This window comes from Varanus komodoensis, unplaced genomic scaffold (genome assembly GCF_004798865.1).
Source record: "Varanus komodoensis strain SLA01 unplaced genomic scaffold, ASM479886v1 scaffold20_3, whole genome shotgun sequence".
Lineage (NCBI taxonomy): Eukaryota > Metazoa > Chordata > Lepidosauria > Squamata > Varanidae > Varanus > Varanus komodoensis.
Window position 1 is genome coordinate 42,604 of NW_025335588.1, and position 17,214 is coordinate 59,817.

General features: G+C 63.2%; 1 protein-coding gene across 4 annotated transcripts in view; it reads left to right on the forward strand.

Moving 5' to 3' along the window:
* GIT1 (GIT ArfGAP 1) overlaps positions 1–17,208 on the forward strand; it is a 25,443-nt gene extending 8,235 nt beyond the window's left edge. Inside the window, exons 2-22 of one of the 4 annotated variants that reach the window (XM_044430614.1) lie at positions 2,513–2,646; positions 2,920–3,032; positions 4,026–4,131; positions 4,403–4,489; positions 4,597–4,727; positions 4,971–5,065; positions 5,285–5,327; positions 6,650–6,682; positions 7,108–7,156; positions 7,742–7,814; positions 11,642–11,739; positions 12,334–12,445; positions 12,656–12,789; positions 13,215–13,367; positions 14,168–14,407; positions 14,531–14,584; positions 14,719–14,805; positions 15,278–15,354; positions 15,774–15,956; positions 16,392–16,458; positions 16,968–17,208. In XM_044430614.1, the coding sequence (XP_044286549.1) occupies positions 2,513–2,646; positions 2,920–3,032; positions 4,026–4,131; positions 4,403–4,489; positions 4,597–4,727; positions 4,971–5,065; positions 5,285–5,327; positions 6,650–6,682; positions 7,108–7,156; positions 7,742–7,814; positions 11,642–11,739; positions 12,334–12,445; positions 12,656–12,789; positions 13,215–13,367; positions 14,168–14,407; positions 14,531–14,584; positions 14,719–14,805; positions 15,278–15,354; positions 15,774–15,956; positions 16,392–16,458; positions 16,968–17,180 (2,282 nt within the window). In that variant the 3' untranslated portion in view covers positions 17,181–17,208. The remainder of the gene's footprint in view (positions 1–2,512; positions 2,647–2,919; positions 3,033–4,025; positions 4,132–4,402; positions 4,490–4,596; positions 4,728–4,970; positions 5,066–5,284; positions 5,328–6,649; positions 6,683–7,107; positions 7,157–7,741; positions 7,815–11,641; positions 11,740–12,333; positions 12,446–12,655; positions 12,790–13,214; positions 13,368–14,167; positions 14,408–14,530; positions 14,585–14,718; positions 14,806–15,277; positions 15,355–15,773; positions 15,957–16,391; positions 16,459–16,967) is intronic. The other 3 variants (XM_044430615.1, XM_044430616.1, XM_044430617.1) reach the window with 3 other exon arrangements.
* Positions 17,209–17,214: the final 6 nt, after the last annotated feature.

Here is a 17,214-nt window from a genome sequence, read left to right on the forward strand (position 1 = left end):
TTCCATTGAAAAGTGGGTGATTTTGAAAAAGCCCTTCTTGAGTAGCTTTTTCTGCGCAGCTCATCCTTTCTGCCCATTCTAAACACATTCCAACCATCGGAATCACTCCAGGACACCTCATTTTTCTAACCCTAACCCTACCCTGGTGCAGACCCCTAACCCTAATGGAGGGTGAAATTTCCATTGAAAAGTGGGTGATTTTGAAAAAGCCCTCCTTGAGTAGGTTTTTCTGCCCAGCTCATCCTTTCTGCCCATTCTAAACGCATTCCAACCATCGGAATCGCTCCAGGACCCCTCATTTTTCTAACCCTAACCCTAACCTGGTGCCCACCCCTAACCCTAATGGAGGGTGAAATTTCCATTGAAAAGAGGGTGATTTTGAAAAAGCCCTTCTTGAGTAGGTTTTTCTGCCCAGCTCATCATTTTTGCCCATTCTAAGCACATTCCAACCATCGGAATCGCTCCAGGACCCCTCGTTTTTCTAACCCTAACCCTACCCTGGTGCACACCCCTAACTCTAATATGGGGGTAAAGTTCCATTGAAAAGAGGGTGATTTTGAAAAAGCCCTCCTTGAGTAGGTTTTTCTGCGCAGCTCATCCTTTCTGCCCATTCTAAACACGTTCCAACCATCGGAATCGCTCCAGGGCCCCTCGTTTTTCTACCCCTGCCCTCCCCTGGTGCACAGGCTGACCCCAGTCCAGCTGGCCGAGGCCTCGTGCTCTCCAGCCAAGTGCCGCTCGTCTGCCCCTCGCCTCCCCCGAGGCCTCGTGCTCTCCAGCCAAGTGCCGCTCATCTGCCCCTCGCCTCCCCCCCGCCGCCCCTGCCGGACTCAAGGGTCCCTTTGTTCTGCACAGGGAACAAAGCTCTCCAGTGTCGCCATGGGGTGGGGAAGGGAAGGCGAGCAGAGCCCGCCTGAGGGGGCGAAAGGGCTCTGGAACGTCCCCCCCCCCCGGCAGAAGCATCTGAAGGCAGTGAACTCCTCCCCAGGAGCCCTGGGAGGGGTTTATGCTAGCGGCCCCCCCGCAGTCAGGGCAAAGAATCAGCGCCTGCCCCACCAGTCCTTTCACCCCACGCTTTCCAAAGGCTGGCTGCAGAGGCATAGAAGTCACTCGGGAGTCTCCGGCATGAACCCTTCCCATGCTCAGAGGCACTGTTTTTGAGGCTCCGGGAGGTCTTCAGCTGGCCTGCAGAGGCACTGGGGGGGGGGGGGCTCCCCGGGGGCGGCAGGGGGGGGCTCTCTATGGTGTGGGTGTGCAGAGGGGTCTCTCAAATTTCGGAGAGGCGAGCCGCCCCGGGCGGGGGCGGGGTGAGGCTGGTGCCGCGTTGCCGGGGACGGAGGGGGCTGGGTGCCGTGCCAGGAATAGCAGCCTGTGTGGGTGGCCCTTCTTTTGCGCAGAAAGCAGGGTGCGAAGACACAGTGACAACATTTTAATCGCCGAGTCAGATTGCGAAGGGGATGCTCAGAAACCGGCACTTGCCGGAGCCCCGGATCCTTCCCCACCACCCAAAACTACTTGCGGCGTGCCAGATCGTTCCCGTGATCTCTCATCTTTTAGCATGCAAGATGTGGTGTTTTTCAGTGGAAAAAAATGATGAAAAGACCCCCTCCCGGTGCCTCAGCGGGGCTTTGAGGGGTCGCCCCCCTCACCCCACCCCACTCCACACCCCCAACTTGGCCAGGGGGGCAAGAGAGGAATGCCCAGAGTGGCTTGCCATCTGAAAGGTCAAAAGCCCACAAGTTTCTAGATCTGTGGGTGCAGCTAGATAGCAGGAGGGGCACAGCCCAGTGCTTGGAACTGTGAAACAACAAGATAGGCCTCTGAGCATACACAGAGTATCCAGTGTGCCAGTGTGGCGCAGTGGTTAAGAGCATGGGACTGGGACTCAGGCGATCTGGGTTCGAGTCCCCGCTTGGCCATGGAGCCAACTGGGTGACTCTGGGCCAGTCACAGACTCTCAGCCCAACCTGCCTCACAGGGTTGTTGTTGTGGGGATAAGATGGAGGAGGAGATGTAAGCTGCCTTGAGCCCTTGGTAGGAAAAAGGCAGGATATAAATCGGAAAATAAATATCCCCCCCTTTCTTTCTTAGCAGCAAGAAAGCTTTTCACTCATCAGAATCATCCTTTTTTGGAGAAGAAGGCATGGATTGTAGGCAGGACTGAACCCCAGAACCAGTTTCTAGTTGTCGTGTTTGAAACCCAGACAATCTTGCGCGTGGCAGGAGGCGGTCGGCGTCCCCATGAAGCGTCCGCGGGGCAGACTTGTGCCTCGCAGGTTTCAGACAGAGCAGAAGCAGTCGGAGAATATTGTGCTAGCTGCTCTTCTCGCCAACGTTCCCACATCGGCTGCATCTGCACCCGGTCTTTCTTCCGTGCCCAAGTAGCGGGCTCTTCCCGGTGAAGGTCTTGGGGAGGCCGTGGGCGGCTCGGGCCCGGGTGGCGGGGTGGCCTGTGCCCCCGGAGGGTCTGTCGGCCCCGGGCGCCGGCCCAGCTCGCGCTCTCTCCCCGCAGACCCCGGCTGGGCCTCCATCAACCGCGGCGTGCTGGTCTGCGACGAGTGCTGCAGCGTCCACCGCAGCCTGGGCCGCCACATCTCCATCGTCAAGCACCTGCGGCACAGCCCCTGGTCCGCCACCCTGCTGCAGGTGAGCAGGGCGGCCTCTGGGGGGACTGGCCTGCTTCCTCCTCGCGGGCCGGGGCCGGGCTGCCGGCCTCCGCTGCTCCCGCGGTGGGCCACCCCTGCTCGCCCCGGCGAGCGGGGCTGCTCCCTGGGCGAGCGCGCAGAGGACTGCCGGACGTGGGTGTCGGGAGGAAGGGCTCAGCCCCGAAGGGTTGCAGGCTGTGCGGGCGGCAGCAGCAAGCCCCACGTCACCCCCAGCTTTCCGTCCTTGCCTTTCTCTCCCCGCTGCCCGGCTTAGATGGTCCACACCCTCGCGAGTAACGGCGCCAACTCCATATGGGAGCACTCGCTGCTCGATCCGGCGCAGGTCCAGAGCGGCAGGCGCAAGGCGAACCCCCAGGACAAAGTCCAGTGAGTAGCAGAGGCCGGTGGCTGGAGATCCGCCGTTCCGGAATTGGGTGTGAACGGTCCTCTTCCCGGGGGTGGGGGGCACTTTTTCTTCTCCGGCCGAGAAAACAGCCGCTTGGATCGACAAGCACAAAGCGGGGGATTCTCTCCCTAACTTCGGGCTCCTTCCAGAGATCTGGGACTACAGTTCCCAGCATTCGTAGCTGGACGGATGGGAGTGGAAGTCCAAAGCAGCAAGGCCAGGCCCTGCTTTTCTTGGGCCTGTTGCCCGCAGCAGCCGCACGGTGGAAGGGCTTGCACTCCGGACCCTTCGCTCCGGCCGGGATGCGCTGACCATCCCGCCAGCTCATTTCAACCTGCACCACAGCAAAGGGTCAGGATGCGGCCCAAGAGCTCCCCCCTCGCTCTTTGCGGGGAGGGGCTCCGGACAGCCCCCATTACGGCAAGTGTCCCGTTGGCAGTTTCCCGAAGGCTCCGACTTGCTCCCGGGAAGCGGAAGAGGGGAAAAAAGCCGCTGCTCCATTTCAGCTTTATCTGGGCTTCCCATGCACGAGTCGCTTCGTCATTTCTGACTGCTGTGGCAACAGCGACGCGCACGATTTTTCCGGTGCTTTGTCATGTTTAACATGAAATTAAGCTAGGCGCTGCAAAATGCTCACCTTGCAGGAGCTATCATACGAGGAGGCAGTGCCCTTGACCATGTGCAGAGTTCCTTGGGCTTGCTGTCCAGGAACGCGCCGAGCCTGCACCATCGCTGCAAGGCGGAGAAACGCCTCCCGTGGGGATACGTGTCCCTCGCCAGGGCTGTGGCGGCACCGGGACGCACCGGGCCGAAGTCCCACGGCAAATTCGCCGGCGGAGACACGGCTGCCGTGGGGTTTTGGGTGGTGCGGGCCCCTCCCCTCGCACGTCCGGACTCCGAGGAGCCCCTGCCCTCCAGGATTGGCCCCCCACCTGCCTCTCACTGGCTGCGTCTCCAATCGCATTGCATTGCAGCCCCACCAAGTCGGAGTTCATCCGTGCCAAGTACCAGATGCTGGCCTTCGTGCACAAACTGCCCTGCCGGGACGACGACGGCGTGACGGCCAAGGACCTCAGCAAGGTGCGCGCTGGAAGGGCGCAGCGGGGCGGGGTGCAGCCCCACGGCCGGCATCGGCCGGCTCGCGGGGGGCAGCTCAGCCCCACACCGCCGGTTCGGCACCCGCCCCCACGGCCAAAGGGAGGGAGCGGAGGCTCTGGCGTGATGGGGACCCCAGTAGGGATGGCGGCGGTGAGAGTGCGGCCAGGGCCGGGCCGCGTCTCCGGGGGGCAGAGGCTGGTGCGCGCGCCCCCACCCCGCGGCCTCCCAACTCTCCGCCCTCCTGTGCCCGCAGCAACTGCATTCGAGCGTCCGGACGGGGAACCTGGAAACCTGCCTGCGCCTCCTCTCCCTGGGGGCGCAGGCCAACTTCTTCCACCCGGTGAGAACCCCCCGCCCGGCTCCTCCGCCTCGCCGGCCCGCCCTGCCCCGATGCGGGGCCGGAAGGGCGCGGGGGCCAGGCCTGAGCTGCCTTTCCCGCTCGGCTAGGAGAAGGGCACCACGCCCCTGCACGTCGCCGCCAAGGCGGGACAGATCCTGCAGGCCGAGCTGCTGGTGGTGCACGGCGCGGATCCCGGGGCCCCCGACGTGAACGGACGGACCCCCATCGACTACGCCAGGTGAGGGCGGCCCCGGCCCGCGGCGTGCGAGCGGTGTCCGTCAAGTGCGCGTTCCAGGCTGAGGTGGAAACACAGAGCGAGTCGGAAGGGGTCTCCCGGGCCATCTAGTCTGACCCCCGGCTCCGCTCACGACATGCCCGCCATGTGCATGTCCAGCCCATCTTTGAAGGCTCGCGCCTGGATGTGTCTGGGGGGGGGGGTCCCCTCCGGGGGGCCCCCGGCTGAGGGCTGCTGGCTTTGCAGGCAAGCGTCGCAGCATGAACTGGCCGAGCGCCTGGTCGAGTGCCAGTACGAGCTGACGGACCGGCTGGCTTTCTACCTTTGCGGGAGGAAACCTGGTAAGCGAACGGGAGGGGGGTGCATGGGGGGGAGGGGGTCTTTCATGCCCCCCGGCTGGCTCGCGGGGCCTGGTGGCCCCTCGGTGGCCCCGTCCGGCACGGGAGCCCCCCCTCGCCAGGGGCTCTTGGCCGTCTGCGCCCACCTGGCCGCACCGGCTGTGTGGGGGGGCGTCTTTGCCGACGGCCAGGTGGCTTAACCGCTTCTGCCTTCCCACGCAGACCACAAAAACGGGCACTACATCATCCCGCAGATGGCGGACAGGTGAGGGGCGTCCCCCGAAATCCGGTCCGTTCGCGCCCTGGGGGTCCCGCCGGCTGCCCCCTTGTGGTTGCTGGAGGGATGGCAGGGGCCCCTATTCCAGTCCTAAGAAGAGTCCCATCCCCTAAGCCGAGGCTAAAAAACAGGGCTGTGGGAAGTCCTATAAGGAGAGCTTTTAAAATGTTGCTGCTCTTGGGATATAACTCATTGGGAGCAAAAAGATTTAAATGTCCCGGCTGCTGGCTGCTTTTTAAAAATCGCATTTATTTTGTTTTGGGAAGGGGGTTCACTTTTGTTTTGTGGGGGGTCGTTGCCCCGAAGGTAACCCCAAGTGGAGCATTGGGGTGGCCTTCGCAGCCGCAGGCGTCCCAAAGATTTTGATACCCTTCCTTTCTTTCTCAAGCCAAAATTTCTTCCTTCTCTTTCTCGTACGTTTCTGTATTTCGGCGTGGAGGTACCAGGTTAGCAATTCTGCACTGGCCGAATTTCCACAGTGTAAGCGAAGGAGCCGCTGTCTAAACTTTCGGCTGTTGGAGGTGCCTCCAGGCCGTGGCCCCTAAATTAACACCAAATGGGAAAATAGTATTTGAGGAGCAGAGAGGCCTTCGTCTCGGAGACGCTGTCTGTTTTTTCCCTCTTGAGTTGGGCTGCCAAAAGGAAGGATGGGGGGACAGGTTTGCACGGGGGTCCCGTGCCGGGGCCGAAAACGAATTCTTGCGCTCCGCGTGTGCTCAGAGAGCATCTGCTTCGCTTCGCCGTCCTTCTTGGCACGGGTCCTCCTCTGGCCTGATGCCCTGCCCCACTCTGCTTTGAGATAAGCCGGACTTACATTAGGAAGGTGTCCTCCAGACATGTTGGACTCCAACTCCCAGCATCCCCAGCTGGCATAGCGGGACGGGAAGAACCCAGTCGAGGAGGAAGACTGCTTTTGGGGCCACACGTGTTGAATGAGGGTGTGGAACCCATCGGACCGAGCCCGGGGGCCACTTTCGGGGGTGGGCGGGCCAGGGGCAAAGGGGCGGGGCCAAATGACCCACAGTCCAGCCCTGGCTAGCTTCAGGCCCCTATGAATAAGCCATGGAAGGGTCATTTCAGCCATTGGGGGAGCACTGGGGGCCTCTCGGGGTAGGGGGAGCCGGGCCTGCAGCCAAGAGGGGGCTGAGCGCCTGGGGGAAGAGAGCATTCCGGCCCCTCAACCCGGTGGATCGGGGGGCTTCGGAAGCACGGCCCCCCTGCAGCTGCTTCGGGGCCGGGCGGGCGAGGGGGGCTGTCTTTTAACACCCTTGTTTGTCCTTTTCCTTCCCTGCTACCCGCCCGGAGCTCAGAGTCCACCCAAAGTGCATGTTGCAGAGGTACCGGTGGGTTCAGCGCTCGGCTGCATGCCACGGCGGGGCCCGCCCTGGCCCCCTCCCCACGTCGCCCGCCCTCGCGCGCCCTGCCTGCAGAGCGGGCCGAACCAAGCGTCCTGGGACCGACTCGAAAACCCCCCGGCTTAGGAATGGTCACCCCCGGAATGCATCCACAGGCTTTGGACTTTTCTGCTCTTTTCGTACATTCCCCCCCTGCCTCTCTGCCCACCTCCGGGCGTCTCTCCCACCAGCGCTCTTCCTGCCCCACCTGTCGGTTGCTGAGCCCCACATAGCAGTGGGGTGCACGGCTCTTTTCGCTGGGACAGCCTGCAGCCAAGCAGGGAAAGCCCAGCCGAAGGGGGGGGGGGGCAGAATAGACAAGACTGATTCCATGCGGGCCCAGGATGATGGGTTTTCTCCTTGGCTTCCCGCAGCCTGGACCTCTCCGAGCTGGCGAAAGCTGCCAAGAAGAAATTGCAGGCGGTAAGTGGGGCCTTTGGGGGGCGGGGGGCGGCTCGGGTTTTCGTGCAGCTGCCTCTGCTTTGGCCTGCTGCGTCCCCCCCCCCCCCCAGTCCCGCAACCGGTTTTAACTGTGCGCTTTAAGCTGCTCATGACAGCCAAGACCTTCCTTCTCCTGGAACTCGCCTCCTTTTCGGACGGGGAGCCATTTTTCCCTCGATTTTGCCCCTCGCAACCTCTCCTCTCTCCTCCACCTTTAGGTGATCCAGTCCTGGAAAAGCCCGGCTGTAAAAAATGTGGCCTCCATGGGGCTGGAAGTGGAAGGGATGCAGAATTTGGGGGAGCTGGTGGGCTCCGTATCCCACGCAGCAGGGGTGTTCGGCCCAAGGGGAGCACTTGGGGGGGCCGTCCCGGTGGCTGGTGGGGCAAAAAGCCAGGGGCCGGGGCGGAAGAACCAAGAGAACGCCGGGGACCTCTGGAGCACAGGGGGGCTGTGACGGGGGGAGGAGGGGACCCCGGAGAGACAGACCCCAATTGGCCCGTGGCCTGCAGTGGGGCACCCCGAGGGCACCAAACCCCACGCGCTGACTCTCTCTCGCCCTCCAACAGCTCAGCAACCACCTCTTTGAGGAGCTGGCCATGGATGTTTACGACGAGGTGGACCGCCGTGAAAACGACGCAGGTGAGGATGGGGGGGCTTCTTATTGGGGGGCAGTTTGGGGTCCTTCTGGCACCCCGATGGCTTCAGCTTTCTGGTTTCTCTTCTGCACACCCCACGGTCTGGCTTCAGCATCGCGAAGAAAAATGTTTCCGCCAAAGGATGCGGGGCCGACAAGCCTTCCCGCGACACGGATTCTCCACCCGTGTCCCTTCTTGGCCTCTGGGTGGCACCGTGCCCCTTGGCACCTGTGGGGAGACCAGTGCAGGCCCCCCCAGTTGGGGTAAACTCCAGTTCGACTTGGGAATAACTCCCAGCACGCAGCATTTCTCTTCTGCGTGCGTTCCTCCATGGGTCCAGGGTTAACCTGCAGTTTTTCTCCTGCACCCAACACCTTTGGCTTATTATTATTATTATTATTATTATTATTATTATTATTATTATTAATAATATTATTTTATTATATTTTATTATATTTTATTATATTTTATTTATTTATTTATTTATTTATTTATTTAAACCATTTTTATGCCGCCCCATTCACAAAAAGCCTCAGGGCAGCTTACAACATTTGACTTTGTTACATGGATTTCCCTGCTTGCTCTGAGATATCCAGAAGGAAATGGTTCCTGCTTCTTGGGGTGTTTCCGGGACCCCGTTGGCAGGCTTAAAGCAAGACCCCGTGGTTTAGGTCCCAGCGTTCTGTTTTGTGCAGCGGCTTGCGCTGGCTGCCCTTCCCTACTGGCCTGAGGGAATTGCCCCTCCGGTAACTCCTGGCCGTGCGATCGGGTGATTTAAGGATGTGCAGTTTGCTGCTTTTTGGAACGCCTTCCCCACCGAATCCCGTAAAATACTGGCAGTTAGCACCGCATCCTCGCCCGGCCAAGGTTTGGCAGTCAAATCAAATCAAACTTGGGCCTTAAAATAATCCCAAGCAAGAACCAAGCCGGGGGCAGCAGGCAGAATCGAGCCCATGACTTCGATCCGGGCCCAGAGCGACTGGGGGTGGCTGACGCTGCTTCGCTGGCGATCCAAGAGGCACTGGGCTCCCCCTTTTCTTGCCCTGCCCAAACCAGTCCTGTGCTGGGCTCTGGAGAGGCCGCCACGACTCGGCCACTTACTTCCAAACCTGTCTGCACCCACTAGGGACTAGAAACTTATGAAGGCTTCCCAGCTTGTCGAATACTGTTCTCAAAGCTCAGCCTAGTTGGTGTGTTGAAATTCCCAAGGACTTTGAATCATAGAAAACATTGGTGGGGTGCAAGGAAGCCATTTTGACTGGGTTCTTGGGAACAATAGGAGGGCGGCTGGGCTTCAGGGTAACTTGTCTCGCTTATGCGAGCCACTCGGAGGTCTTTTGCTCTCCAGGAGAAGCTGCATTTTGGCCGCTGGTTGGTGCCAGCTGGGAGGCTGGGCACGACTGTCAGACCGGCCTTCAGCTTTGATTCCAACAAACTGCCAAATTTTGCAGGGCGTGCGTCTTTCCTGGTGTGGCACTAAATGAATGGGAGTCACTTCTCTCCCACTCGTGGGGAAACAGCTGCTATTTGGCTCTTTCTTTGCCTGCTTCTAAGCGGGCTCTTTTAGCGCCCTTCCATCCTGCCACTATCTGCTCAACAGACTCCAGCTCCCATCATCCCCAGCCATTGGCCACGAGGGCTGGGACTGATGGCAGCTGCACTGCTGTGAGCTTTGCTGTCGATACCGGGCACGTGGCGGCTGCTTTAATGCTATTTGTCGGGGCGTCCCGGAGCGCCCCCTCCTTGGCTCTCCAGAAAGGGTGCCAAGCCCACGCCGTGGGGTGCCCCACACCGGGCCCGCCTTGCAGGGTTTATGGAGAGGGCCGGCAAGACTCCTTCCGGCGGCTCGTGAGCTCTGCCTCGCGGCGTCCTCGTGGCGGGATTCGATGCGAGGCAGGGCGGGCGGCGGGGGTCCGATGCGAAACTTCCCAGCCCGTGGCCCAGTGACCTGCACAGATCCGGGTTCAAGCCCCTGCGCAGCCTCAGGGCTGTCGGGCGAGGATGGCGGGGCTCGGGCGGCCCACCTGGGTGGGCCTCAGGTGGCCCCCCGGCCCTCCCCGGAGCCATTTGCCCAGCCGCTCCGGAAAACCCCGGCCGGCAGCCCCGGCTCTGCCAGGGCGGCTCGGTTTGCCTGCTGGGCCGGTGCCCGGCCGGCCGGGCTGAGTCATGGGAAAGCGGCTCGCGAGCGGGGAGAGCGCGGGGACCGTGGGGCAGCGGAGGGGCTGGCAAGTGCTCGCGGCCCCCTCCCCTCTTCCCTGGGAAGGCGCAGTCCCTGCCGGACCCCCGAGCAGGCCTCCCGGCTGGCCCGCCCGCCCGCCCGCATCCGTGGCCTCCCGCCAGCTCCGCCGCGGCCCAGCCGGAACAAGCCCCCCGCCTGGGAGGGGAAGTCGTGCCGGTGCCCGGCCGAGCGGTGAGAAGAGCGGGTGCCCACGCGCGTGCGGGGAGCGAGGCCCGTGGAGACACGTCTGGGGAAGGGCGAGTCTTTCGGGGGCTTTGGGAGGGCGCCGAGGGGTCCCCCGGGGTCTGGGATCCCCACTCCTGCTTCGTTGTCTCCGGATTTCTCTGGCCACGTCCGCGAGGCGCCCGCCTCCAGCCGGAGCGAGGGCTTTCCTGCCCGTGCGATTTCTCTTCTCCCCGCGGATTCGGATTCCTCGGTAAAGGGCACCGTGTGAAGGCCGGCTTGGCTGCCTGCATGGAGTCCTTTTGGGGCGGGGGGCGGGGGGGCTGTGCAGCCGGACACTCGCCTCTTGTTCGGGAGAAAACGAAAGCGAGGAGGCCCTCGGGGGCGTTGTTGTTGTGCAGCAGTGATGAAACGGGCTTTTGTTCGCGCCCGGTTTGGAGAGGTCACGCTGGCTGGAGGCCGCGTGCTGTGCGGGTTACTCACGAGTAGCACCCCTCGGTGCCTGCGGCCAGGTTTCTGCTGCAGCTGCCCGGCTCTGCCCTGGCTCCTCACAACCGCCCTGCGAGGCGGTGCGGAGCGTGGGCAGCCGGAGCTGGAGCGAGCGGCTGAGCCAAAGCCCCGCCGAGGCGGAGGGCAAGGCCCGGATCACGGCCTGCTCCGGGGCCTGCCCTCGTCCGCTCCGCTGTGCAGCGGCGGACCCTGCGGGCGCGGACCGTCGCCGAGCCCCGATCTGGAAATCGTCCCGCTCGGGGCGTTGGTTGCGAGAGGAAAATTCTTCCGCAGAGGAAAGTTTCTGCCTGTTGGCGGTTTTCTCTTCCCTGCTGGTCTGTAAAGATTAAGGTTATGACAGAGACACGTTGTCCTTCTGCGCTTCCTGGACTACGGCTCCCATTGTCCCCGGTGTTCACACTGGCCGGGGCTGATGGGCATCCAAGGCTATTTTGCTGGCTTCGTCTGCGTCTTTGAGGCAGGAAGAGGAGCAGGGAATGCTTGGTTGACGTCTCTGGGGTTGCGGCTTGGGCAATCCCGGGTCGGGGTGGCCATTCTCCTGGGTGGCCCCCCCCTTAAGGACTGGGGGGGTTTGCTCTCGGGGGGCACAAAATGCCGTTTCCTGAGCCGTGTATTTCGGCCGCTCTTCGCTGGGGCCACCGGGAACCTCAGCCACCCGCTTCCCCGGCCGAGCTTCAGGGCAGGGGCTCTGTGCCCCTTTTACCAAGCCCCCCGAAAGATCCGGCTCAAAACGCTGTGTGACGAATCAGCGGTGCGCTTGCGCTGTGGCTGCCCCGTCCGGGGATGCCTGGGCCGCCAAGGAGGCGGGGACGATGGGGGTGGCCCGGCCTGTGCGGATCCGTGGGTGCAGGCAGCCCGGCGGGGGGGGGGGGGGACCCCCGGCTTGCCAACGGGCCTCTGCTTCCTTCTCCCCACGACAGTCTGGCTCACCACGCAGAACCACAGCACCCTGGTGACGGAGCGCAGCGCGGTCCCCTTCCTGCCCGTGAACCCCGAGTACTCGGCCACCCGCAACCAGGTAGGGGGCCCACCGCGCCGCGGGCGGCTCCGGAAGTGGGGTGGGTGGCCGGGACACACGGCCTGGGCATTCCCATTCTCAATGAGGATGTTGTTAGCTGTCAATCAATCAATCAATCAATCAATCAATCAATCATTTATTTATTAAAAGCTTTTGTATGCCACCCTATTATATAAAAATCTCAGGACGGCTTACAATATTTAAAAGAACAATTAAAACACAAACAAGATTTGCTTATCAGTGTGCAGGAGAGGGTGTGTGCGTGTGTGTGTGTGTGTAACCTGTGGGGGAATGAAGTTTCTTTTGCGTGACCTCAGAGCAATTTTTTTACCCCCCCCCCCCCCGGCCATATTTTGGGGCTTGATCTGCTTGTCAGAAGTTGACTCTTGGCTCAGAAACGTTGAGCACGGCAGGCCAAAAAGACTTCATGGTGACCCCGGGCCCCTCCAAAGGAGCAGCTCTCCTGGCAAGCTCAGAGGCACTCTTGTCCTCTACACCCCTTCTGAAGGCCCAGTCTTCGTCTTCAGCAAGAGTTGTGTGGCTGGTTGAAGAGCAGCCCCCGTCTGGGTCCTGATTTCTTGCTCTCTCTCTCAGGGGCGGCAGAAGCTGGCACGATTCAACGCCCGGGAATTCGCCACTCTCATCATCGATATCCTCAGTGAGGCAAAGCGCCGGCAGCAGGGCAAAGGGCTCACCAGCCCCACAGGTAAGGAGGGGGAGACGAGGGTGAGCCCCTTCCATGGGGCTGACCCTGCGACCCTGGGCCGTGGCTGAGTGGGTTTCCCTGTTCTCCGCATGGCACGTCGTGAGCGGAGCCGGCTGGAGCCGGAGGTCAGACTAGATGGCCCAGGAAGGTCCTTCTGACTCGCTCTGTTTCTGTGTTCCCCTTCCGGTCAATTTTCCCTCCTGGCCGCAGAGGCCCTCGACGCCTCGCTGCACGGCCCGAGCGACCTGGACGACCAGCACGACTACGACAGCGTCGCCTCGGACGAGGACACCGACCAGGAGCCGCTGCGCAGCGCCGGCGCGGGGCGCAACAACCGGGCTCGGGTGAGTCCCGGGAAGGCCTGTGGGGCGCGGGGAGGAGTGGAGCTGGCGCCTGGCCTCCTCCGCGCGGGCCTGGAGCCGGGGTGGGGATCCCCTGGCAGCCCCAGGGCCACACGTGCTCCGGGGGCCGCCTTCCAGGGTGGGAGGGGCCAAAGGCCAAAGGGGTGGGGCCGAAAGCAAAAGCGGCGTGGCCGGGAGCTCTTTTCTGGCCCTGAGGCCTCCAAGGGGCACGTCAGTTCGAAAAACGTCCTTTGGCCTCCTTTGGAAAACGTCCTTTGGCCTCCCTGGCAAAACATGCAGGCAAACATTTCTGGCCGTTTGGTTCCTGAGCCGCTGGCTCTCTCTGGGGAGTGAGCCCCTAGGGAGGGCGGGGGGCACAGGATGGGGGGCCTGCGACGGCCTTCATGGACGCTCTCCCTCCCGCAAAGAGCATGGACTCCTCGGACCTCTCGGACGGGCCCATCACGCTGCAGGAGTACCTGGAGGTCAAGAAGGCGCTGGCCGCCTCCGAATCCAAAGTGCAGCAGCTGATGAAGATCAACAACAGCCTGAGCGAGGAGCTGAGGCGGCTGCAGAGAGAGGCAAGCGGCCGCGTGGGGTGGGGTGGGGTGGGGTGGGGTGGGGCCAGCGCAGCCGAGACCCCGCACGGCGCCCGGGTTCTGTCTGGAGGGGCTGTGCCGACCCAGGCAGCTGCCCCCCCCCGGGCTGGGTGCGCTCCGGGGGGCCAGGATGCAACGCCCGAGTCGCGGCAGTGTGGTAAGACCAGCCTTGGCAGGAAGGGCCGGCGGGCTGGCTGCTTTTCTCTCTTTCTGTGTGCTATTTATATTTTTATTTTATATTGTTAATTTGTTTTATATTTTTAATGTATTATATTTTAATTTATGTTGTGAGCCGCCCCGAGGCTTCGGCGAATGGGGCGGCATAGAAATGTTTTAATTAATATATATATATATATATATATATATATATGTATGTATGTAAGTAAGTAAGTAAGTAAGTAACATAGAAACAGAGCGAGTCAGAAGGGGTCTCCCGGGTCATCTAGTCTGACCCCCGGCTCCAGTCGGCTCCGCTCACAACACGCCCAGAAGAAAGTATTGTTTAAAATTGAAGATAAGATCGCAGTCCTCATGATTCCGAATAAAGGGCAGGGGCTACCTTATCCTGAGTCTGAACCGCTCATGGCCTTAATGCCGGGAAGCCGGTGATTTTCCGGGGTTTCGGATGGGTTCCCAGCCCGCCTGCAGGGGGTGGGGGTCAGACCAGGGCCTCCCGGAAGGGAAGCCCAAGCTCTGCCTCCAGACCACACAACGCAGGCACCCCCGTCGGGACCCCGCATACCAGCCCAGGATGATGGGGCCCCGTCTCCCTCTCGCTTCAGATCCACAAGCTTCAGTCGGAGAACCTGCAGATCCGCCAGCAGGCCGGGCCCGCCCACCCGGTGGCTGTGCCCCCGAGCGAGCGCCCCGAGCACGGCCACGTTGCCACCGCGGTGGGGGGGCCCCATCGGCGCGACCGCCACGCCTTCTCCATGTACGAGCCGGGCGCCAGCGGGCTCAAGCCCTTCGGCCAGCCGCCAGGGGACGACCTGGCCAGCCGCCTGCAGCCGTTCCACCCCGGGGTGAGGGCCGCGCAGGGTCGGGCTCCGGTCCTGCAGGGCGTGCGGGACGAGGCTGTGGGGGCGCGTGAGCGGGGGGGCCGTGCGCCTGGCGGCCCCCTGAGCCCTCCTCCATGTGCTTTGCAGGAGGCGGACGACGAGACCCTCTACTCCATGCACAATCAAGCCAGCATCTACCGGGTGAGCAGAGGCTGCGGGTGCCGGCAAGCTGCCCATTATGATCCTCCCCTCCCTGGTGTGCCTCACCCCCACTGCAGGTCTCGCCCCCCCGTGTCTCTAACCCCCCTTCCCCTGCCCCCTCCCTGGCGTTTCAGATCCGGAAGGGCGGCTCCATCTCGTCGATGCCTTTCCCGCCGTCTTCTCCACTCGTCTCGTGCCCACCCGAGAGCGGACGCCACATGGTGAATCTCGGCCTTTCGGGGGGCTGGGGGGCGCCGCCCGGGGGCTGCGGGGTCACAGCCACGAGGACTCGGCTCATGGCTCGTGGCCGCTCTGGGGCGCCCGCAGAGATGGTTTGGGGGCTGCCGGTAGCCCTCCAGGCCCTCATCCATGGAGCGGGGACGGGGGGCTGGCGGTGGAGGCGTCCCCCCCATCTCGGCAGCACCGTTACAGCTCGTGAACCTTCAGGGAAGGAACCTAAGGGGGGGCCCGCAGTCTCTCCCCCCAGGCCTCTCTTCTGGGGTCTCCGTTGGGGGCCCGGCTGGGGGGTGCCTCCCATCCTGGCTTGGGGAGGGGAACCTTGCCCTGCGGGTGTCTGGAAGGTGCGGCGGTTGGACAGCGCAGCCCCCCACTTTGCCCAGGGGGGGTCCAACGTGCCTCCTCTTCCTCCCGTCCCGTCCCCTGACTTCGCCCTGGTTTCCCCCCTCCGTGTAGACCGGAAAACTGGACCGGCACGGCAGCGGCACAGACAGCGACTACGACAACACGCAGGGAGGGGACCTGCCGCTCGGGTACGGGGGGGCACTCTCGGCAGGACCATGGGGGGGGTCCCCCGCTGAGGGAAATTTGGCCGCAGCACCTGCCAGATTCTGCGACCGGCTTACGTGCCACAGCTTTCTGGATTCCATCTTGAGGCTGTTGCGAGAGGACGAACCTCCGCCGAAGCCGCTCGCACGGGGTGTTTGCCTTCCTGCTTTTTTGACCCTGCCCGTCACCATGAGGACTGGGAACTTGCTTTGCTGTTTTTAAACGAAAAGCTGCGAGTCGAGCCAAAAGACGGAATGCTGGGCAGCAGGCCGGCCGCCTCTAGCCGCATGCCTGCTTGGGGCGTTGGCCACAGAGGCTGGGGATGATGGGGGGACACCTGGTTGGGGAGGGCCAGGGTGAAGCCGAGTGGCCTCGAGATTCAGGCGCCCGCTCTGCCCCACAGCATGGACGGGAAGCGGTTCCTGGACCTCAGCAAGGACGAAGACCTGCACCCGGAGCCTGAACCACTGGAAGGGGACGCGGACCCCGGGCTGCCCAGCACGGAGGACGTCATCCTCAAGACGGAGCAGGTCACCAAGAACATCCAGGAGCTCCTCCGGGCCGCCCAGGAGTTCAAGCACGACAGGTCAGGATGGATCCCTCCCAGCAGCCCCCCCCTGCCCCCCCCTTCCGGGGCCCCGCCCGCAATTCGGGTGTCCCCCCCCCCCCGGGGGGTGCCAGGGAGAGACTCGCCATTGGCAATCGCCAGGATGAACGCCCCCCTGTATGAGTTTCTGTCCCGAACTGGCCCCCTCCAGAGCGGAGACTCACACAGAGACACCACGGGCTTCCCTAGGCCCTCCCCTGGCAGCGGGGGTCAGCTCAGCCCCTGTGTCCAAGCAGCCTTCCCCCACGTGGGACTGCACCTCGTGGCTGGGGTGGATGGGAATTGCACTCCGCACGCTGGCGAGGGCCTGGCGTGGAGCATCCCCCCCCCCTTCGGGGTTCTGGGATGGCTGGGGCGGGATTCCTTGGGGAAGGGGCCCTGCGCCCGGGCCTCACTCTGCCTCTCGTACCCCAGCAGCTTTGTCCCGTGTTCGGAGAAGATCCACGCCGCCGTCACGGAAATGGCGTCGCTCTTCCCCAAGGTGGGCAAGGCTCCGGCCGGGGGGCCTCTGAGCAACCGCCAGCCCCCGTTTCTGCCGCGCCCGCGAACAGGTGGCTGGGGGGGGGAAGGGGGGGCCGTCGCCCGAGGCTGGCTAGCGTGGGGCCCCGTGGCAGCCGGGAGCCATTCCTGAATGCGGCTGCGCGCCGCCTCGGATGTGGGAGATCGTGGAAAGGCCCCCTCGGGTCTCCCCTCCTCCCCCGGCCCGGGGGGCGAGCGTTGGTCCGGCCAGGCGCCCCGGGGGCCCAGCGGGGACGGGGGGCTGGCGGTGGAGGCGTCCCCCCCATCTCGGCAGCACCATTACGGCTCCTGAGCCTCCAGGGAAGGGATCTCCCGGGGTCTCCGCTGGGGGCCCGGCTGGGGGTGTCTCCCCTTCCGGCTTCCAAATGAGCCCAGGGCCGCGGAGCCCGGCGTCCGGTCCGGGCACGGGTCCGGGGGACGCGCTCCCCCCGCCCCGGCGGGGGCCCTGACGCCCCTCTCTCCCCCCCACAGAAGCCGGCCTCCGAGACGGTGCGCAGCTCGCTGCGGCTGCTCAACGCCAGCGCCTGCCGCCTGCAGAGCGAGTGCCGCAAGACAGTGGCCCCCGAGCCGGGCCCCCCCGTGGACTTCCAGCTCCTGACGCAGCAGGTGATCCAGTGCGCCTACGACATCGCCAAGGCCGCCAAGCAGCTGGTCACCATCACCACCCGCGAGAAGAAGCAGTGAGGCCCCCCTGCCCCCCCCCCACCGCCGGGGGGGG